Source organism: Ochotona curzoniae, unplaced genomic scaffold, assembly GCF_017591425.1.
Source record: "Ochotona curzoniae isolate NIBS_2020 unplaced genomic scaffold, NIBS_Ocur_1.0 contig_2404, whole genome shotgun sequence".
Classification (NCBI taxonomy): domain Eukaryota; kingdom Metazoa; phylum Chordata; class Mammalia; order Lagomorpha; family Ochotonidae; genus Ochotona; species Ochotona curzoniae.
In genome coordinates this window covers 3,098,125-3,121,240 of record NW_024465451.1, presented here as the reverse complement: position 1 = coordinate 3,121,240, position 23,116 = coordinate 3,098,125, and the positions used below count along the sequence as shown (strand labels likewise).

Sequence of the window (23,116 nt, the reverse complement as noted above, 5' to 3'; positions counted from 1 at the left end):
TGGGTGTGAATGTATGGACACATCTGGTGGTACCTATGATCAATGTATCTTTCCTGGTGTTGATCCAAAGGGGGGAAAAAATCTGGGAAGGCAGAGGTGGGATCCCCAAAGGAGCCTACTTCCACTAAGTGGACTTATTTTGTGCTGTTTAGTGTTATCCACTCCTCTTGCAAAGTTTACTTTTTCCTAAAATTGTGTCAAGATAATTTTTAGGATGTTCTAACACTAGATATGGAAGAACCAATACTGTTTTGAACCCAGTGTTAAGACTGCAGATTTCCAGAAAGATCTTAAGTGGTTTCAAAGTGTCAGAGCAAACTACCGAGTTTGAAAAACCAAAACAAGAATGGAAAGATCCAGGCTTTTTATCTGGTTCTAGTATTTGGTGGGAAAGGCCCTCAGAGCTGATTCCTTCTAGCCTCTAGGTAAGAGCCCAGGGAAGACACTGGGGACCCAGCTTCTCTGAGAAAAAAGGTCCCAGTGCCTTTTCCAAATTAAGCTACGCCTTAAATTCTACCACACTGCCTTGGACACTCCTGAAAACCTATGTAACTCTCTAAGGATAGATTTTAAGATGTTATTTTACCAAAGACTGATCTATGCACTTCCAATTCAGTATTTCATGTCTTTCACTTTTCTGGAAGAGTAAAACTCTTTTCTAGAGATCTGAGTCTATTATATTTAATTTTATTTTTAATAGTCAAAGACCATGGGAAAGAACTCATTTAAACTACTCTTCTTAAATACAGATTCATGTTTGATGGATGTTATGTATTAAATAAAACCCACAGCATGGGGTTATATAGAAAAGCCATTTATTACATTATAAGCACTTACACAGTTAGTCATGGAGAGTACAGGCCTGCTGGTAAAACAGGTCACTCAAAATGGAGATGGTATTAAACTAGTGGTCAAGGACTAACCCCTAAAAAAAGAAAAAAGCAACTTTTATCAAGGATTAATTTAATTTTAAAAACAAATACAAGCTATCAATTCACTCTTTTTCAACCTGACAGTCTACCTACAGTACAACTGCCAGGAAAAAACATACATCTTTACAACTTGGTGGTCCCAAGTTAAAACAAAACAAAATAAAACCATTTCACAGAAAGGAAAGGAATAATATGAAAAACAGCTCAAGAAATACACTAATGAGCAAAAATATACGGAGAAAGAGGAACATGTAATTTCGACTTAAATGAAGAAACCAAGAGGAGACTGGTCTATGCAGGAAAATGTGCATCCTGGAAAGTCAGTGTGAAGATCTGAGCAGGAACCTGTGACTCGAACCTCCCCTATTTCCTGAATAAAAATGACACCTTGCATTATTTAAACTTCATGGCTCAGACACCTAACTCAGTTGGCTCTATTCCTTGCTCATTCTAATATTAAATCAATCTGAAAAATGTGGGGATATAGCATTAAGAAGGAAACACACCTAATATTCCCCTCTGTAGCCACTTTAGACCTGGACTTGTTACTAGAAAATTCCTGAAGAAAATTTAAATATATGTTTGTGACTTTACTGAATCAAGTCCGGCAGTTACTATTTAGAAAACACCCCTGTTTGGGCTAATAGCATTGTTGGTGGTACCTAGTACAGAGGCTAGCAGAACAAAGTCTGTGTGTCTCAAAAACAGTGTTAAAGTCAATCTTGGGGTTGAGAGGGAAAAAGGGGAGCCTAAAGTCACGAGAAGTGCAGACATGTCTAGGATCCTTGTCCTTCTGGATCCACACTTCCTTCAGGATCTTCATCATTGTAAATGTTCTCGGCCTGCCCAAAAACAAGAGAAAGAGAAAGTATTTAGTAAAATAGAAAAAGGGAATTTATTTTCAAGTCAGCATTCCCACAACAGAACTGGGAACCAGATTAACAAACACTTTCAGCCTGTGGGCCATTTATTCTCTGTTGCAACTATACAACAATGGTGATACTGGATAAAGGCAGCAAGATATGAATTATAATGGGCACGAATCATAAATGAATGGGGACAGCTGTGTTTCAATAAAAAGTAGGCATCTGTCCCACAGGCCCTTCTGAGGACACCCATAAAACTGTAGTCACAATTTTGATAGACAACATCCCTGAGCCTTTTAATCCAACAGTAATAATATTCAACTGCAATCAACTTATCAATGGATACATGATTTATGCATACAATGGAGTATATGCCAATCAATAAGAAGCCCACAGCATCCAGTATAATTTCATTGTTTAAAGTGTCCAGAACAAGCAAATCCATAGGAAAGTAGACTGAGAGTTTACTAGGAGTTTGGGGCTAGGGCAGGCTACGAGTCAAACAGTGATAACTTATGGGTATAGATTTTTTTTTAGAAAGCCAGCGTGGTGTTACAGCAAGACCAAGCCTATGTCTGTGGCACTGGCATCCCTTACAGGAATTGGCTCAAGTCCTGGCTGCTCCATTTCCAATCCAACTCCCTGCTAACAGCCCATGAAACCAGCGGAGGATGGCCACTGGGGCCATTTGGGGACTGACCTAGCAGATCTTAACACTGCCTTAATCAAACAAACAAAAAACAAAACCTTAAAGACCCAAAAGCTTATTGTTAGGAATTGTTACAATTTGTTGCAGAATGCTAGTCAGACACTCAAAATACAGCACATGGACATCCTTAAGCAGTGACTTAACATGATGTGCCATTAACACCTGGCTAGGATTTTTTTTTTTAATGTTTAGAGAGGTTTCCATCTTCTTGTTCTCTCCCAGATAAATGCCACACAGGGCCACCCAAATACTTATAACAACAATAATGGACTACACAAAACTATCAATTTAAAAATCACATCTAGGCCCGGCGGCGTGGCCTAGCGGCTGAAGTCCTTGCCTTGAGCATGCCGGGATCCCATATGAATGCCGGTTCTGCTCCCGGCAGCCCCACTTCCCATCCAGCTCCCTGCTTGTGGCCTGGGAAAGCAGTAGAGGATGGCCCAATGCTCTGGGACCCTGCACCCGCATGGGAGACCCAGAAGGAGGTTCCTAGCTCTTGTTTCTGGATCGGAACAGCACTGGCCTTTGCGCTCACTTGGGGAGTGAATCATCGGACGGAAGATCTTTCTCTCTGTCTCTCCTCCTCTGACTTTGTAATAAAATATAAAAATATATCTGACTTTGTAATAAAAATAAATATAGCAGCTAAAGTTCTTGCCTTGCATGAGCTGGGATCCCATAGAGATGGTGGTTCTAATCCCAGCAGCCCCACTTCCCATCTAGCTCCCTGCTTATGGCCTGGGAAAGCACTGGAAGACAGCCCAAAGCCTTGGGACCCTGCACCCAAGTGGGAGACCCAGTAGAGGCTCGTGGCTTTGGATTGGCTCAGCTCTGGCCATTGCGGTCACTTGGGGAGTGAACCATCAGACAGAAGATCTTCCTCTCTGTCTCTCCAGTAAAAATAAATAAAACTAAAAAACTGAAAAAGTAGAGGTGCTGGGACTCAAATCAGCATGCCTGCATTCTAAGGAGTATCCGAACCTGCTGCTCCACAAACACCAACCAGCTTCCAGAGGTTTACTCTGAAGTCATCCAGGGGGTTCACTGAGTAACTCAGAGGTGGCCCATAGATCATTATGAAGAACCAGTCACTGGGCTTGGTGCAATGGCCAAGTGGATAAATCCTTACCGTGCAAGCACTGTGATTCCACATGGTCACTGGTTTATGCCCTAGCTGCTGCGTTTCCCACCCAGTGCCCTGCTTGTGGCCCAAAGCCTTGAGACCAGTGTGGGAGACACAGAAAAGGCTCCCGATTAGCTCAGTTCTGGCCATTATGGCCACTTCGGGAGTGAACAAGCAGACAGAAGATCTTTTTGTCTCTCCTCCCCCTCTGTAAATCTGCCTTTCCAATTAAAAACAAAAACAGTTATCATTCCAGAAGTTTTGCTCTTTAAAAAAAAAAACAAACCGGGATGAAGTAAAAACTAGAATAAGAGGTGATGGCCTTGCAAGGCTTGTGCACATTCCGACCACAGCCCCTCAGCAATTGCGGGCAGCGGTAGCCTGATACTAAGACAGCCATGTCCTCCAGCAATAGTGCTTGAGTTTTGGCTCTGTTCTAATTCCAGTTTTCTGCTAATGCTTAACCTGGAAGGCGGTAATAATGACTCAAGTAACTGCATTCCCACAATCTATGTAGGAGACCTCTACTGGGCCTGCAACTCAAATTTTGGAGTTTTGGCCTGACCCAGCCTGGGTCATTGTGGAAATGTGAGGAATAAACTAGCAGATGTGACCTTGGTTTTTTTCAAATTCATGATTTTAACATTTTAGCCTTCTGTTTATATTACACTATTCTAAGCATTCTGACAACATGAAGGGCAAGAACCTAAACTTGGGGCAGAGTACAGTGTAATGTTTTCAATGTCCAGGCATGCGGCACAAACTAGCACTGATGCTGTGAGATGCCATCTACCTCCTCTGGTATGTGTGCTTACATCTGTTCAAAGAAGGCAAGGGAGAAACCTGCAGAGAAGAGTATGCACAAAGTGACAAGTGAAGTAGATCTCAACATGAACAGACACAAACTCTTCGGGGCAGGTTTTATGGCACAGTGGGTTAACCTGCTACCCGCAATGCCGAGTCCTGGCTGCTCTACTTCTGACCCAGCTTCCTGTTAAAATGAAGTGTATGAAGCTCCTGGATTCTGCCTCAGTCATCAGGGGAGTGAACCAGTGAATGTAAACCAATCAACTAGTTGATCTCTGTTTAACTCTCTCAAATAAAATAAAATGTTAAAAACTTCCACAAATAAATGGCCCAACACTCACCATCTGCCACACTTGCATGATATTATCCTCTGACACAGAACAAATCACCCATGGTTCATTGGGATTCCAGGAAAAATCAGATATCTTAGCAGTGTGACCACCATGAATGAACTGAAAAGGAAAAACAAGGATGTAAAATGCAGACCTAGGACACTAACTTACAAGCTATTTCAGTAGGATTCAAAGATCTCAACATACCAACAACTCTGGTGGCCCATCTTCTGCATCTTCTGGAGATTGCTCTTCTCCAATTTTACTAGCATAAAAAGAGAACAATGTCAAAACAGTTGATTTAACTACCTGTGCAAATAAAACTAAACAGAAATGAGGTGATACAAGACTGACCTTAAGTCCCAGACATTCAGTCGGCGATCAGTACCACTGGAAGCCAAAATGGTCTCGTTATGAGGTGACCACTGGACCTACACAGACATGAAAAGAGGAAAGCCATGAATTGGACAAATCAAGGGAAAATATAAAAAAACCTAGTAATTTTGAAATTTTGTAAATAAATAAACACTACAGTTTAAACTGACAGCTCTTTAAATGAAACGAACTTGTATTTATTTGAAAGGAAAGATAGTATATACAGAAAGAGATCTCTCATCAGCCAGTTCACTCTTTAAAAGCCTGCAGGTTTCAGAGCCAGAAGCTCCATCTGTATTTCCTAAGTGGAACATATCGCACATTTGGAGAAAGTGGCTCATATCTTTACAGACTACATCTTACCTATTATTATGGTGTCTGGCCAAATGTAATCTAATTCTGAACGAAGAACTATAATCATACAGATGGCATATATGTGATAAGTACTTTTCCAATTACTTATGGATGAATTCCACATCACACACAAAGATCAAAAGTGGTTCCTACTGGGGCCAGGGCTGGGGCACAGCAGCTAAGCTGCTGCTGGCGATGTCAGTGCCCCATGTCAGAGCACTGGGTGAGGTACTGACTACACTATGAGCTTCCTAAGAATGGGCCTAGGGAACAGAAGGTGGCCCGAGTACCTGCACAGCTGCCCCTCCAGTGGGAGACTAGGATAGAATTCCTGGCTCCAGGCTTCATCCTGGTCTAGTTTGTGGCTGCTGTGACCATTTGCACAGTCAACTGGTGGACAGAGATTCTTTCTTCTCTCTGATGCTCTGCCCTCAAATTAGTAGTTAAAGAGGATGAATATTCTTCAGGCAAGGACATGATTATGAGCAAAGGGTGAAGATGAGCATACTAAAGTAAAAATAAGGCAGCAGGCTCAAGTTCCCTGAAGTCCAGATCAGATGCCATATTCAGCAACCTGATCACATGACAGGTTTTATTATAACAAATGTTTAATGTCAGTATCAAATTTAAAACAAGGTAAAAACTAATGTTATCTCCCTCAGAGTATCTGAACAATAAACTTCAAACATAGTAAAACAATGAATTTGTTGAACTGAGCCATATAAGAGAAGCAGGGACTGGCAATGTGGCACAGATCATTAAGTGCTTGGTACAAGGCACTCACATGCAGTGTCAACATAGGTCCTATTTACTCTATGCTTCTGGCTCAGCTTCCTGTTAATGCACATGGGAGATACTGGATTACAGCCCATATAGTTGGATTCCTGTAACTTTTGGGGAAGCCTATATGAAGTTCCTGGCTCTTGGTTTTTCCTAGATCTGACAGCAGTGGGAATTCAGGGAGTGAAACAAAAGTTGAAAAATCCCTCCCTGTCATTCTGCCTTTCTAATTAAGTACTTTGACATATGTTGTGGTGCAACATGGGAAAGCTTTCACCTGACGCCAGCATCCTGTTCGGCTGCTGGTTTGTGTCCTGACTTCCGCTTCTGACCCAGCTCCCTGCTAAAGGCCTGGGAAGAGCAACAGAAGATTGCCCAAACATCTGGGATCCTACCACAGACGCAAAAAACCTGATGAAGCTTCTTAGTGCTCGTTGTTGTTGTGGCCATTTGGGGAGTGAAGCAGAGGGTGCAAGACTCTTCCACCAACTCTATGACTCTAATTTTCAAATAAATAAATCTTAAAACACATACACACACACAAATACTATTGAAGCACAAAACAAGAAGTTATAACAGAAAAATGGCCAGTCTGAAACAGTAATGGGGCGGTGGAGATGTGAGAAAGCAGTGGACAATGGCCCAAGTGCTTGGGCACTTGCTATTCATGTAAGAGACCCGGAAAAACCTCCCAGCTTTGATCTGGCCAGTCCTGCCCATTGCAGCCCATTGCAACTGACAACTGAACCAGCAGCTGGAAGATCTCTCTCTCCTCAATACAACTCCGACTTTCAAATAAATAACCCATTTTTAGAAAAGGATTTATTTATTTCCTTGAAAATCAGAGTTACTCACAGAGATGGGAAAAAAAACAGAGAGAGCACCTTCCATTAGTTGGCTGACTCTGAAGCCAGGAGTTTCTTACACACGGACAGAAAAGCCCAAGTACCTGGGCTATTCACTGCTTTACTAGGTGTGTTAGTACGGAGCAGGATTGAAAGTACAGCCACAAAACAAATGAAAAATATTTCCTTACTAAAAAGAAAAAGGAAACACAGTAGAGAAAAACAACACAGTTTCCACAGAAGTTAGCTCTAGCTTACAGAAAGACCCCTATTATTTTAAGCAATGGATAAAGCACAAATGTGCCCAATTACACATGCAAGTCATCCTTTAAGAAAAAATGAGTACCACTGATTTTTCTTACCTGGAATATCTCATCTTTGTGTGATTCAAAGGAATGCAACTTCAGTTTTAGATTTCTCAAATCCCACAAGGCAACAGTCTACATACAAAGCAAAAGGAAAGACCAACACATTTTTTTTTAAAGTAAGAAAAATTCATATAACTGAAAGATCCATTCCACCAAAATGGAGAAACACATCCTACATATTCTATTAAAATAAACAAAACTGAGCCCGGCGCAGTGGCGCAAGTGGTTAAGGTCCTCACCTAGCACGCCCAGGATCCCATATGGGCGCCGGTTCTAATCCCGGCAGCCCCGCTTCCCTTCCAGTGGCCTGGGAAAGCAGTCGACGACGGCCCAAAGCTTTGGGAGCCTGCACCCGCGTGGGAGACCCAGAAGAGGCTCCTGGCTTCGGATCGGCATAGTATCGGCCGTTGTGCTCACTTGGGGAGTGAATCATCGGATGGAAGATCTTCCTCTCTGTCTCTCCTCTCTGTATATCTGCCTTTCTAATAAAAACATAATAAAAAAAAATAAAATCTTAAAAAAAAATAAAAAAAATAAATAAATAAACAAAACTGGGCCCGGCACGGTGGCGCAAGTGGTTAAGGTCCTCGCCTTGCACACCTGGGATCCCATATGGGCGCCGGTTCTATCCCGGCAGCCCCACTTCCCTTCCAGCTCCCTGCCTGTGGCCCGGGAAAGCAGTCGAGGACGGCCCAAAGCTTTGGGACCCTGCACCCGTGTGGGAGACCCAGAAGAGGCTCCTGGCTTCGGACCGGCATAGCATCGGCCGTTGCGCTCACTTGGGGAGTGCATCATCGGACGGAAAACCTTCCCCTCTGTCTCTCCTCTCTGTATATCTGCCTTTCCAATAAAAACATAATAAAAATCTTTAAAAAAAAGAAAAAAAAATAAACGAAACTGACCTTGTCAGCTGATCCCGTGGCAAGGATGAACTCACTATATGGATTGAAAGACAGGCAATTCACTTCAGCAGTGTGAGCATCCACTGAGTGGCTTGGCTTGGAAGTGTTGTTTGAACGAGTATCCCAGCTTTAGTTAAAAAGCAAAAAGAAGAAGAAAAAAAATAAGTTAGTAAAACCTTGAAATTGTAAATGCATGATTTAGATAGTACACAAAGAAAAAAACAAACAACGAATTCCACTTACATCATTAGTTTCTGATCATCAGCAACTGACCCAAACAGAGACTCATGCAGCAGATGCCAGGAAACATCCTCTACTACGGCCGTATGTCCCGTAAAGATGGTCTTCGCATCCACTACCTTCCCTTCCTTTGGAACGGCACTGATGTCCCACAGGCAGATAGTCTTAAATGTGAAAGCAAGCATTACATGCAAGATGTCCACCTCCTCACAAATCCCCCAGAGAAACCCAGCCAGTGCTTAGCCCAACGAGGAAGGATACGCACATGGTCATCAGAAGCACTCAGTAAGTGTCCACTGAGATTTGGGTTCCAAGAAAGCCCATAGCCTTCCTTCTGATGTCCACGGAGACGTAAGTCTGGGTTGCACTCACCAGAAGGGTCTGCAGATGTAAGACACGTGTGGGCTATTTACTCTATTGTCTCTCTGGGTCTACTCAGCATAACAGAACTCGATTAACCAAATACCTATATTCAAAGTTACTAACATTTATAAATTACTCACGATCAGATAAAATTACATATTAATATAAATCACAAAACGTGAATTATACAAACAGTAACAAGTAATGAGTGGTACTAAGTATTTCCATTTTGACTCATTACCTATTTGACAAGAAAAGGGCAAGTACCTGGCTTAGAAGGATGTTTTGTATAGTCAAAGACTAGAACATCGCTGGATGGAGTCTTTGTTGCAATGATGCAAGGATTCTGGGGCATGTAACGAGCCCTGTTTACTTCTCCTTCATGGTTGATCTTGATTTCTATTTCAATTTTCCCACTAACTGAACCAAAACCTCCAAATTCTGTAAATAAAATAAAAAGCAAATGAGGAAAAAGCAGGAAGCACTCCAGATCTGTCATTCAGAGCACACAGACTTTTATCAACAAGCTGGTGCAGAGGTTAAGTTAGAAATGTTAGCTCTTCATATAAAGTGCTTTCAGTCTTCTGACTATATACATAAACACTTAACAGACATCATATCACTATTTGAAATTACTGAAGATTAGCGATTCCACCGGAAAAGGAGCTTCTCAGTAACTTTAAAGTATTATTTACACTACAAGCATGTTGAATAAATAAAACTAAAGTCATTATTGAAACAGCCTCCCACAACTATTTTCTAACATGAGGTTGGCACTGTGGTACAATGGGTTAAGCCATGGCTTCCCACATAGGACTAGTCCTAGCTGCTCTGCTTCTGATCAAGCTCCTGCTAATACGCCTAGGAAAGCAGCACAAGATGACTCACGTGAACCCCTTTCACCTATGTGAGAAACTGGATGGAGTTCCAGGCTCCTGGCCTTGGCCCAGACTAATCCCTGCAAGTATGGACATTTTGGGAGTGAACTGCTTTTCAAATAAACAAATATTTAAGAATACAAATCCTGTATTAACAACAACAAAAATACTAATTAAAAAAAAATTGGGACCCAGTACAGCAGACTTTACTCCTCGCCTTGCACGTGCTGGGAAGCCATATGGGTGCCATCTGTATCCTGGCCACTCCACCTCTTTTCCAGCTCCCTGCTTTGTGGCCTGGGATAGCAGTTGAGGATGGCCCAAACCCTTGGGACCCCTTATCCACGTGAGAGACAAGGAAGAGAGAGGCTTCTGGCTCCCAGGTACAGATCGATCAGCTCCAGCCATTGAGGCCACTTGGGGAGTGAACCAGCAGATGGGAGCTCTCTGTCTCTATAAACCTAACTTTCCAATAAAAAGAAATCTTTTTAAAAAAGTATATATTAGAAAGGTAGAGTAACAAGAAGTAGATACAGAGATAGCTTTCATGGCTGGGCCACTCCCCAAAACCCTGCAACAGTCAGGACCAGGCCAGGCTAAAGCTAAGGCCTCCATCCAGGTCTTCCACATGGGTGGCAGGAACTCAAGTCCTTGGGTCATCACTGCTGCCCCGCAGGTACATTAGCAGGAGTGCTGGAGAACAAAGACATGCCAGCAGGCTTGAACCAGACACCCCAGTACGGGGCGCAGATGTCCCAAACAGCAGCTTAAACTAGCTGTGCCACAATGCCTGCTGTGGTGTGCCCTTTCTGGAACACCGTCACACTGATCTCCCGACAGCATTTCTATTAGCCCAATGAGGAAAAGCAGAGCCCCAACAGCTAATTCCATTTTCTTAACTTCACTTACACTTGCCAACCAATTTTCCTGGTTGAAATAAACCAGGTAAGAAAGGACTACACAAAAGCATTTTATATTCACATTTTACTACTATACGCATTCAAGAGCTCACCTAAGCATCATTGTAAAGTGCTTAACAATACAATTTGTGATTGTGTAAATGTTGGCAAAGCAATATAAAAACAAAGGCGAAGTTAATGCCAAAGGATTACAGAAGCCAACATGAACTAAGTCCCATAAGTGTTAGACGAGGCCTTGACGCCTAAGAGAAAGGTTTCCGAGCCTGAAATACCTTCTCCACCAGGCAAAGATGCTCTGACAGTACCATGTAAATAAAAATGCTCTGTCAGCATTGCTAAAAAAGTGTTATTTCCTGAAGGACAATGTTCTCAGAACACAAAGATGTAGATAATAACAGTTTTGTATTAGATAAAACTTTGAACTCCAAAACTTTTACAAGCAGAAAAAACATGTTTTAAACAGGCCAAAACTCTAAAAACAAAAGTTAAAGAATGTAAGGGAGGAAAAAAAAAAGTTAATCCCACTCCCATTGTGTCAAATGCCAGGACACTAGCCACTAGCCACAAACATGAACAACCTCCTACCAATCAAGCAGGAGCACTTTCTGGTGAAGCCCCAGAACACCTGCACACACGACTGTTAAAGAGGACATGCCTGCCGGGAGACACACCAGCACGGTGCGAAGCAGCACACAGCAAGAGGTTTCATTACTGAATGTGGGTCACTGAAGCACCGGGCATATTTTAAATGTGCTCCTTCCTTTACTATAAGGCACAGTAGTAAGAATTCAGCATAGAGGTATCAAAATCAAGTTTTAACACAGAGAAAGATCTAGCTATTGAAAATATAAACTGGGAGGGCTCCCAAGTTCAAGTTAGTAGCACTGGCTGAAAACAGTTAAGGGGCCAGGCATGGTAGCCTAGTGGCTAAAACCCTTGCCTTACATGAGCTGGGAATCCCACATGGGCGCCGGTTCCAATTCTGGCAGGCTCACTTCCCTTCCAGCTCCCTGCTTGCGGCCTGGGAAGGCAGGTGAGGATGGCCCAAGGCCTTGGGATCCTGCACCTGTGTGGGAGACCCGGGAGAGGTTCCTGGCTTTGCAACAGCTCAGTTCCAGCCACTGCAGCCGCTTTGGGAACAACTCATCAGACAGAAGATCTTCTTCTCTGTCTCTCCTTCTCTCTGTGTATCTGACTTTGCAATAATAATAAAAAAGGGATATGTGTAACAATGCACAATATTTTGAATGAAAACCAACATCCAACTTCCCTATTCTGTTAGCTTCTCTCCACATAAAACACTACTGAAACAAACATGAGATACAACATTGTGGTGGAAGTGTAGAGATCTGTAGCTTGATGAATTTTTACATATGTGAGCAACAGATAGACCACACAGCTGAAAACATACTCATGAAAGAAATTAATGTGTATTTTGTATCAAGAACAGCACCACAGTCTGATGCAATAGCCTAGTGTCTAAATCCTTGCCTTGCTTGCATTTGCACAGGGATCCCATATGGGCACCATTCTGTGTCCTGGCTATTCCACTTCCCTTCTATACGCCTAACCCCCCCCCCCCCCAATTGTGGCCTGGGAAAGCAGTGCAGGATGGCCCAAAGCCTTGGACCCTGTATCCGGCAGAAGCTCCTGGATCCCTGATTGGCTCAGCTTGGCTGTTATGGCAACTTGGGGAGTGAACTAGCAGACGGAAGATCTTTGTCTCTCCTCTCTGAAAATCTACCTTTCCAGTAAAAATAAATCTTACCAAAAAAATATATAGCACCACAAAGAACCACCATTTTGATTTCCAAGAATGAGATGTTTTTGAGTCTATAAGCCTCCAAATTCTAACATTCTATTTGATCATGCTTCAGTAAGAACAGAGATTTTTTTCCAAGGGTAAAGTCAGGGTTGGCACTAGTGGTCCAGTAGTGAAGACACTGGCTGGGAGGCTAGTGTTCTGTTGAAGAGGACCTGGGCTTGAATCTGGCTCTGCTCCAAACCCCAGATTCTTGCCACCAGAGGCCCTGGGAAGCAGCATGGCTAGAGCAGCTGGATCCCTGCCAGTCAGATTTGGCTCTCGTGGGCATTCAGGGAATGAACTAACTGGCAATCACTATCTGCCTCTCAAAATACAAAACTTCACAAACAAGCTGTTAAAAAACTTGGTCTTGGTAACAGAATATGAGGTACAATTTTACATCTTTGGGTATAATACTTGACCACAGCCAACCTAAATTTAACACACACACAAATTCTTTTTAATGTTGCAGCAGAAGCAGCCTTAGTTCTTTGCACTTCGGAAAGTTCAAGAGTCTGAACTGTCTAACAGCAATTACCTTAAACCAAAGGAGATTAAATAGTATGTAAGATGGTTTTACCTTCCAGGTAGGAAGGTGTCTACCTAATCCTGGCAGCCCCACTTCTCATCTAGCTCCCTGCTTGTAGCCTGGGAAAGCAGTCAAGGACAACCCAAGGCCTCGGGATCTTGCATCCATGTGGGGGACCCAGAAGAGGCTCCGGGCTTTGGATCTGCTCAACTCCAGCCATTGCAACCACCTGGGGAGTGAATCAGTGGATAGAACATCTTCCTCTCTGTCTATCTGAAGAATGGGGGGATAATAACCTGCAATTCTGGGATGAATTACAAAATCTGAGCCATAGGAAATTTTGTGAGGATCTAACAGGGTGATTTACATACTCATTATCACATTACTTTTCACTGCTCTGCTATGAAAAATCACAAGGAAGATAAAGCTCTTGTGTGTTTGTGCCTGTGTGTATATGCACACCTGTGCATGTGAACCCTGTGGCCAGCCCAGCCAGGGGTCCTCCTCACCCACAGCCTGTTTGTTCACCTGTCCTAAGCACCTCCACCCGTGTTGGGCAGCGGTGTGGGGCTGCATGTTCCCACAGCGTGTATCTTAGAGAGTGCTGGGTGTGAGCAAGTGTGCAACTATAGGCGGCACTGCCCCTGCTGACCACAATTCAGGAACTCCCCAGCCCGCCAGGATGCCCTGCTATAGAAGAGTTGGGCCGCTATCCTCAACCACTTAGTTTTGACGATAAAAAGCTCTGAAAAACGCCCAAAAAAACAAAGATCAAGGTGTTCCTGGTGCCTGAAATACAACTGGTTTCATGTCATACATTTCGTACTCCATACCTAACTCCAAAACAAATACTCGGAAGAAAAAAAAAGGTTTTAATGGTTAATAAACCAAGGCACAATGTGTATGGGTGACTACTGTGAAATCTTGGAATTGGAAGCGCTTTCACAGAGTGACAAAATGTAGAGGAAATGAATGGAAAGCTGGACAATTTCAAATGTATAGTTTTTAAGCAATTACTTAAAGGCCAAACGATTGACTTGAAACTACACAACTAGGGGCTAGTACTATGGTCTAGCAGATTAAGCTACCTAGCTAGTTGAGTCCTGGCTGATCTGTTTCTCATCCAGCTCCCTGCTAATGTACCTGGGAAAGCAGCTGGGTCCCTGCCTCCCACACCAAATCTGGAAAGATTTTTCCAGACTCTTTCCTGGCATCAGCCATATGGCAGTGTGAACCAGCAGAAAGGTCTTGACCCTTCTTTCCCGCTCTAATAAATCAATTTATTTTTTAAAAAAGATTTATTTTTATCACAAAATCAGATACACAGAGAGGAAGATCTTCCCTCTGCTGATTCACCCCCCAAGTAAGCTCAATGGCCAGTGCTGCGCTGATCTAGAGCCAGGAACTTCCTCCAGGTCTCCCACATGGGTGCAGGATCCCAAGGCTTTGGGCCATCCTTGACTGCTTTCCCAGGCCATAGGCAGGGAGCTGGATGGGAAGTGGAGCTACTGGGATTAGAACTGGCGCTCATATGGGATCCCGGCATGTTCAAGGTGACAACTTTAGTGCTAGGCCACAGCGCCAGGCCTCAAATAAATCAATTTAAATACAAATAAACAAAGCACAGCTGAATACAGGTGCAATAAGCAGGAACCAATCTCAAGTCAGTTTAGTACTTTCCCCCCCTCTAAGACTTTATTCTTTCCCACTTGGATTCAGGGTCCCAAGGATTTGGGCTATCCTCTTCTGTTTTCCCAGACTACAATCCAGGAGCTAGAAGGGAAGTGGAGCAGCTGGAGCACAAGCTTACACAAGATCCTGGAGCTTGTGAGTGGAGGATTAGCCAATTGAGCCGTGCTGCCGGGCCCAGTTTAGTATTTTTAGTTCCCCCAGATAACTACCTAGAATCATTTCACATCCTCCCCAAATGGCCTAAGTCTGAATGGATTCTTAAAACTGTATATGAAATACATGAAATTCACTGCCTTTATAAGAAAAACAAAGGAGAAAAAATGTTTGAGACAATAGCATTCTTTATTAAGAGTGCCTGTGTCAGCCTCTGTTCTGTTTCCAACTCCAGCTTCCTGCTAATCCTCATGCTGAGAGACAGCCAGCGCTGACTAAATGGCTCTTTCCTAATACTCATGGACAGACCTGAATTTGAGTTTGGCCCAAGCCCCAGCTGTTGCAGGCATGTGTGTAGTGAAATATTGGATGAAAGATTCTCTTGCAGCCTGGTGTTCAAATAAATAAATTTGTAAATAAATAAATAAACAAAACCATACAAACACAAAAAGACACATTAAGCCAAGATCACCACAGACTAAAATTACAATCATGATAAGTAACTTAAACATAAAAATGCATTCTACTGGAACCAGTGAGGTGGCTTATCATGCTAATCCTGGATTGGCACCAGAAGCCCAGAGTGTTGACTGACGCCCAGCTACTGCACTTCCAAGGCGGCTTCCCAACAGCCTAGTACAGCTGAGGGTGGTGGCCCAAGTTTCCAGGCCCCTTCACCCACATGGGAGATCTGGCAGTTGTGGCCATTTGAGGAGCAAACCAACAGATGGAAGAAGACTTCTCAAACTCTTGAGTAAAACAAACCAATCTTTAAAAAAGATTAAGACAATGTTGTCACATTCTAATCAAATAGATAAAAATCAAAAATATGACAACATGGGAACTTGCACCTGATCTAGTCTCTTGGATGCATCCCTAACTTCCCTGCCATGCTCAACTCTGCATCTTATCTTACCTGTGATCTATAATGAAAATTTTTCCTCAGGAAACGGTTGTGAACAATTTACTGTGGTACAGCTGTAACTATCCAAAACACCTGACCATAAAAACAATTTCACAGCAAAAGAAAGACAGTGTGAAGAAAGTAACGGATACAGGGATTTACCTTCCAGCTGCTGGTTCACCCTTCAAGTGCCCTCAACAGCCAACAGCAAACCAGGCTGCAGGCAGGAGCCATGACCTTCACCTGTGTCTCCCTAGTTTGGTGGCAGAATCCCAAATACTTCGGCCATCATTGGCTGCCTCTCAGGCACGCTGGTAAGAAGCTAAATTGGAAGTACAGGTAGCCAGGAGTTCCACTACTATAGAATGGAAGGGGTATTCCAAGCCATGGCTTAACACATCATACCACATGCCTGCCTCTGTATTATGCTTGATGCATTCAAAGAATAACAAGGCTTACACCTACTCACACCTGCAAACCAACCTCCATCATTTCAGGGACAATCGCATCTGTTGAACAGCCACAGGTGATATTTGCTTCTTTTAATTATTCAAATACTGCCCCCTCCCATCTACAGCAAAGGCACAAATCCAAATATAGCAAACTTTTTAAAAGCTTAAGCATTGCTTCTATCTTGAAATAAAAAATTGCACATCTCTTTAATGATAATTCAGATATGAAAAGATAAAGCCTGTACACTGCTTCTCTTTCACCTTTCAGATTCCTACCTCCCTTCTCACTGTCGTAGTGCGACGCATCAAACTGAGCATCATCATTGGGAAGCTGCACACTGGCTATCACAAGGTGGTTCTGCTCATCCGACGTATGCGTTCCCAGGACAAGTCGATGAATGCTGAAATCTTTGCCTTCTGGTCTGTAAATTGATACACAGTTATGATGCAAACATTAAAACCAAGGAACTCACACAGCCAGGTTTTTAGGAGAAAGTGTCATAAAGAGACTTGTTTTCAACTTTTCAAGTTTAGAAAAGGTCAGGATACAAAGGGAAGGAGGAATGGGATGGGGTAGGGTGAGGGAGCAAAAAGCATCCCCCCCCCCACGCTAATTCACGACCTCAATAACTGGGGCTGGGCAGGGCTGACACCAAGTTGGAAACCCAATCACTAGCGCCATTGCCACTGCTTCCCAATCCATGTATCAGCAGGAAGCTGGAGTCAGGAACTGAATTCATGCACTTCCCATCTGCCAATTTATTCAACAAATGCCCACAACAGCCAGGTTAAGGTAAGCCAAAGCCAGTAAACAACTCAAGCCAAATTACTGACCTGGGGATATGGTACCCAACTACTTAAGCTCTCACGTATTATGTTCCAAGGTGCATATTAGCAGGAAGCTGGAACACGAACTCAGACACTGTGACACTGTGCTGTGGCCTAGAGTTCGAAACTCATTCTATGTCTCCCCCATGGGTGACAGGAATCCAACCACTTGAGCTGCCACTGCTGCTTCTCCCCCAAAGTCTGCACCAGCAGAAGCTGGAGCCAGGGTTGAGAAGCTCATCGTGTCTTTATGCCTGCCTTTATTTTCCACTTGTGATGTGTTATCTACAGGCCAAATATAAGAATTACATGAAAATAAAATTTCCAAGTACTTCTAAACATCTCATCAATGGGCCAGTGGTGTGGTACAGTAGACTACATGGCTCATAGCCATCCATATGGGGGCCAGTTTGAGTCCCAGCTATTTCACTTTCAATCCAGTTCCCAACTACCTTTCCTGGTAAAGCTGTGAAAAGTGGCCCAAGTCCCTGTGCCCTTATGTCCACACTGGAGTCTGGAATGAAGCTCCTGGCTTTGGTCTGGCCTAGCCTATGCATTATGGCAATTTGGGGAGTGAACCAGCAGATGAACACCTCTGTCTCTACTTCTCTAACTTTGCCTTTCAAATAAAAGATAAATCTCTGAAAAATCTCATCAGCACAGCTCCGGCCGTTGCGGTCACTTGGGGAGTGAATCATCGGACAGAAGATCTTCCTTTCTATATATCTGACTTTCCAATAAAAACAAGTAATTCTATAAAAAACACAATAAAATTAAAAATCTGATCAAAAAATAAGACCCAGAAGAAAAGGTAAAGCCCATGGGATCATGCTGTGGTACAACAAGTTAAGCTGCTGCTTGCAGCTCTCATACTGCAGTGCCAGTCTATGTCCCGGCTATTTTGCTTCTGACCCAGCTTCTTGCTAAGACTGCTGATGGTCCAAGCACATAGGCCCTGCCACACTGTACACTTTCGCACACGCCCTCCCTGTGCTAGTTCACTCCCTCAATACTCAGGTCTGGGATAGACTGAAGTCAGGAGCTCAGAACTACACCCAGGTCTCCCACAGGCATAGAAGGCGCTCAGTCACTTAAGCCATGATTCACTGCTTCCTACGGTGCATTAGCTGGATGCCAAGTGGCAGGACTGGAAACGAAAGCAATATAGGGTTAGACAACAACTGGCAGCTTAACCTCCAGCACAGCTTGTCCTGGGACCAATACCACCAGCATTATCTGGGGACTGATTAAAAATACTGAGGGGCCCGGGGCAGTAGTCTAGTGTCTGGAATCCTCGCCTTGCATTCTCCAGGATCCCATATGGGCACTGGTTCTAATCGCCTTGCATTCTCCAGGATCCCATATGGGCACTGGTTCTAATCGCCTTGCATTCTCCAGGATCCCATATGGGCACTGGTTCTAATCCCATAGCCCTGCTTTCCATCCAGCTCCCTGCTGCTTGTGGCTTGGGAAAGCACTGGAGGATAGGCCGAAGCCTTGGGACCCTGCACCCATGTGGGAGACCCAGAAGAAGCTTCTGGCTTTGGATTGGCTCAGCTCCGGCCATTGCAGCCACCTGGGGAGTGAATCAGCAGATGGAAGCTCTACCCCCTCCTACATCTGACTTTGCAAAAAGTAAATAAGTAAATCTTTAAAAAACAAGACAAAACCAAAAAGCAACAACAACAAAAAAAACCAGAGCACAACAATCCCACTCCTGGGAGTAGGTCCAAGTAAAGCGAAATCAGCATGAGAAAGTGAACCAGGACCACGTTTATAGCAGCAGAATGCATGATGGTAAGGACCTGGAAACAATCCAGATGCCCGACAAAACAAACAGTGGTGCAACTATCTGTGGACTAATACACAGCTATTAAAAAGAATAAAATTTTACCATTTTCAACAAAATGGTCCCAACTAGAGACCATTATGTGAAATAAGAAAATCCTCAGAGGGTAAACGGTATTCATTCTGATAGATGACAACCTTCGTGCGAAATACAAAACAAATACATTTCTAAGTGCACAAGTCTATTCATACATTGACAGCTGGAATGTGTAATGGAGACCAGCATTCCAAGGAGTAAAGATGCAAATCAGAGGACTCCCAACGAAACAGCTCAACACACTTGGACAATAGGATACTAGATTTTCTACTTATGCTTACAATGTCATGACACACAAACAGAATGTTAAACCAGTAACTATCACTAAAGAATTATATTATTATAATATGGGGGGAAATGAAGGGGAGTGTGGAGAAAAGGGAAGGAAAGGGAAGAATCCCTGTAAATGCAGAACTGTATCATGGAAAATAATAATAAAAAAATATGGGGTAGCAGGTCTGATGCTGTAACATCGTGAGTTAAAACTGTTGCCTGCAGCGCCAGAATCCCACACAGGCACCAGCTTGTGTCCTGGCTGCTCCACCTTCGATCCAGCTATCTGCTTATGATCTGGGAAAGCAGCAAGATGCCCTGGGTCCTTGGGACCCTGAACCCATGTCAAGAGACTTCTGGCAACATTGTTGAGTGGTCCTGCAGGTAGACACCTTCTCTGTGTGGGATCTGCCTTTTAAAACCAACCAACCAACAAAACTCCATGGGCATGCACTGGTGAAGCTTTTACCCTATCAAGATGCTGAAGTTCCACCTGGAATACAGTGCCTTCTTCTTACAGTTTTTTGCTAATGTGCACCCAAGGAGACAGAAGGCAATAGAAGTTCAAGGACTTGGGCCCAGCTGGGGTAGCCTTGCAGCTAAAGTACTCAACTTGCGCATGCTGGGATCCCATAGGGGTGCAAGTTCTAATCCCAGTGGTCCCGCTTCCCATCCATCTCCCTGCTTGTGGCCTGGGAAAGCAGTCAAGGATGACCGGGGGCCTGTGGCCCCGCACCTGTGTGGAAGACCTGGAAGAGGCTCCTGGGCTCAGACTGGCTCAGTTCCGGCCCATACGGCTGCTTTTGGGGAGTGATTCTACAGATCGAAGATTTTCATCTCTCCTCCTCTCTGTATATCTGACTTTCCAATAAAAACAAGTTCAAGGACTCAGGTCCATGGCACTGACGTGGCAGAACTGGACCAAGTTCCTGTTTCTTGGCTGCAGCCTGGTCTACTCCCCACTATTCACAGGCATCTGGTACACCAGCAGATAGGAACTCTCTTTGTCACTTTCTGTGCCAATTAAAACAAGAACAAGGGCACAGTGCAGTGGCCCCAGTGGCTAATCCTCCCCCTTTACGTGCTGGGACTCACAGAGGTGCTGGTTTGTGTCCTCACTGCTTCAATTCCCATCCATTGCTTATAGAATGGTCCACCGCCTTGGGATCCTGCACCTGTGTGGGAGACCCGGAAGAAGCTCTGGGCTTCAATCAGCTCAGCTCCAGCTATTGTAGCCACTTGGGGAATAAACCAGCAGATAGAAAACCTGTGTCTCCTCTCTATAAATCTGTATTTCCAGCAAAAATCAATAATCTTAGATCCATGACAGATTTTGCAAATAAACTTAGGTGTGGGGCACAGCAATGTTTTATAACATCTTCAACTGATCTTGATAAACACTAACATTTGCAAATCTTTACTATAAATACTGTAGAAAAATACTGTAGGGAAAAATATTGTAGAAGTATTATGGCTCTGAAATCAACTGCTTGTCAAGCAGATAACAAATGTTCAAACTATGACACAGACAACTTGGGAGTGGGACCTCTTTGGAACCAATTATTCAGTGTGGACACAGCCAAGTTAGACAAACCAATTCCAGAGGAAATAAGACTCAAGAATTAAGAGCTCAGAAGTTGGGTTCAGAAACACCAATAGGAACTCTTCCACGCAGAAGTGACAGGCAATCCTAAGCCTGTGTCTTGCACAGAAAGGGGGCTGGCATTCGACACAGCAGTTAAGACATGACTCAGGACACTGGTGTATTTAGCAAGCAAGAAAGCTTGGGTTTGCGTTCTAGCTCTGCCAAGTCTGCACAGCCTAGCAGACAGTGGGGATGGCTCAAGGGACTGGGTTCCAGCCACCTGTACAGCAGACCTGGCTGCTGGCTGCTGCCTGCTCCAGTCCTGGCTGCCAGAGGCATTTAGGGGACAAGCCAGTACATGGAATGCCTTGGTGTAGCTACACCTTTCAAATAAACAAATCAAAGTTTAAGAGAAAAACTTTTATTACTGAGTTGAATCATCGTCTACTTAGCCACATGTTCAACTATTTCTCCACTCATTTCTGACAATCTCGCTTTTTACACCGTGTTCACAGGCTTGGTACACTTTAATTTACAAAGGTTTATTTTGAAGAGTTTTGTACAAAATAACTTCGGAGCATAACTGTAGGCTCTAAGTGAAGGCATCCTACAATAGAAACCTCATCATTCCAAGAGGGCATGGCCGGGTCACCTGCCATCCCTTCACCGGGCCCAGTCCCGTACAGGAAGGCGACTCTTGCTTTCCTAGGATCCTAAATGCTCTTGCCACATCAAATAACCAGTCTCTCCGGGGAGGCCTATTCCACAGGACTCACAATGTTGTGTTGCGACACTAAACCCGTCCTATCGTGTTTTGAAAAGCTGACAAGGCTGACATTAAGCGCACTCTGGTCCCTCGGAACAGGGCTCCACAGCTGTTATCAGAGAACAACAAAAGGCCGGTTTGTGTCCTCTATCTGCAACAGGACCCAACAATGTTGCCTCTTGCCTTTTTTTTTTTTCTGGGAGGGAGAGGGTGAAGGAGGGGGAGAGACCCGAGGGTTAAAAAAAAAAAACCCCACCGGCTCTGGCTCACGTGTCCAGTCCGGCTGACCCGAGCCAAATGAGAAACATCCCCGGCAGCGAAAAGCGAGAACCCGTGCAAGGGCCCCTGGTCACCTGGTGACATCTGGAAGCCACTGTGCGGTGAGGCTGGGCCACTCGAGCGCGTGGGTCATCACCAGGTCGTACAGAAAAGGCGTGTTCTTCTTCCATATCTTGTACTCTTCGTTGATCACGCGTTCTTCCACCGCGTCGTCAAAGGCGGCTGCCATTCGGGATCAACACACGCCCGTTAGCCGAGCGAGGAGGCCGCTCCCCCCTCCCACCCAGGACTGGACTGAAATGGAGGCCAAGTCGCCTCCACCTCCCCGCCGGGGCCTCCACCTCCCCGCCGGGGTCCTCGGCCGCCGTTTGCCGCTCCGCCCGCGGCCGGAAGTCTCCGGCTCCCTCCGGCCCCGGGCTCCCGGGTCGGGGCGCTGCGGGGAGGCCCGAGAAAGGGAGGCAGACAGGCAGGCAGAGGCAGGCAGAGGCCGGCAGAGGCCGAGCCGGAGCTCGAGCGGCCCGCGCAAGCCGCCGCTGGCACCGGCGGGCATCACACCTGAAGAACCGGCGCGCCGGGGCACGGCCGCTCGCCTCCCGCCACCCGGAGCCGCGGGCTGCGCGCAGCCGAGCCGAGCCGGGCCTGCCTCGTCCGCTAAGCCATATCCAAGCCACGACACCCAGCCCAGTCCCGCCATCCGTCCGAGGCGGCCCCAGCAGCCTCACCTTCCTTGTCGGCCATGGCGGGCAGCAGAACCAGGGGTAGATCCTGGGGTCGAGCGCGGCGGGAGGGGCGGGGAGGCAGCGAGCGCTCACTCGGCGCGCGCGGCCTCTATTGTTTCCTGCGGCCCCTGCGAAGAGTCCCGACTCGCGCCCCTTCGCGCCAACAGCAGCCAATCAGAGCGCGCCGATCGGCGGCGTGGGCGGGGAAAGGCCGCCGGTAGCCTATCGGCTCGCGCGGAGTCGTTCCTCGCGGGGCCGAAGAGCGCTCTCCACCGCTGTCCCCCACCGCCCGGGGGAGATTTTTACCATTGCGCGCGCGCGCATAGTTGCGGGGGGGAGCGGGTTGTACTCGTCTTTAGTCACGTGAGAATCTCAGCTCGCGCCCGCCCGGGGCCGCCATTTTCTTTAATGCTGTTAAGCGTAAGACCCCTTGAGAAAAGCATTGAGATG

At 45.1% G+C, this 23,116-nt stretch overlaps 1 protein-coding gene across 2 annotated transcripts; it reads right to left on the bottom strand.

The window, feature by feature from the left end:
• Positions 1 to 798: 798 nt before the first annotated feature.
• RBBP4 (RB binding protein 4, chromatin remodeling factor) lies at positions 799 to 22,794 on the bottom strand. 2 transcript variants are annotated; one of them, XM_040974148.1, is made up of 12 exons: positions 22,670 to 22,794; positions 22,022 to 22,169; positions 16,608 to 16,753; positions 9,267 to 9,440; positions 8,902 to 9,017; positions 8,640 to 8,800; positions 8,397 to 8,523; positions 7,489 to 7,566; positions 5,127 to 5,203; positions 4,980 to 5,037; positions 4,782 to 4,892; positions 799 to 1,774 (listed from the first exon to the last, which is right to left on the bottom strand). In XM_040974148.1, the coding sequence occupies exons 1-12, from the start codon at positions 22,683 to 22,685 to the stop codon at positions 1,709 to 1,711; spliced, it is 1,278 nt and encodes a 425-aa protein (XP_040830082.1). In that variant the 5' UTR covers positions 22,686 to 22,794; the 3' UTR covers positions 799 to 1,708. The 2 variants fall into 2 exon arrangements, with proteins under 2 accessions (XP_040830082.1, XP_040830083.1); XM_040974149.1 differs by having other exon boundaries at positions 799 to 925; positions 22,670 to 22,774.
• Between the last annotated feature and the right edge of the window lie 322 nt (positions 22,795 to 23,116).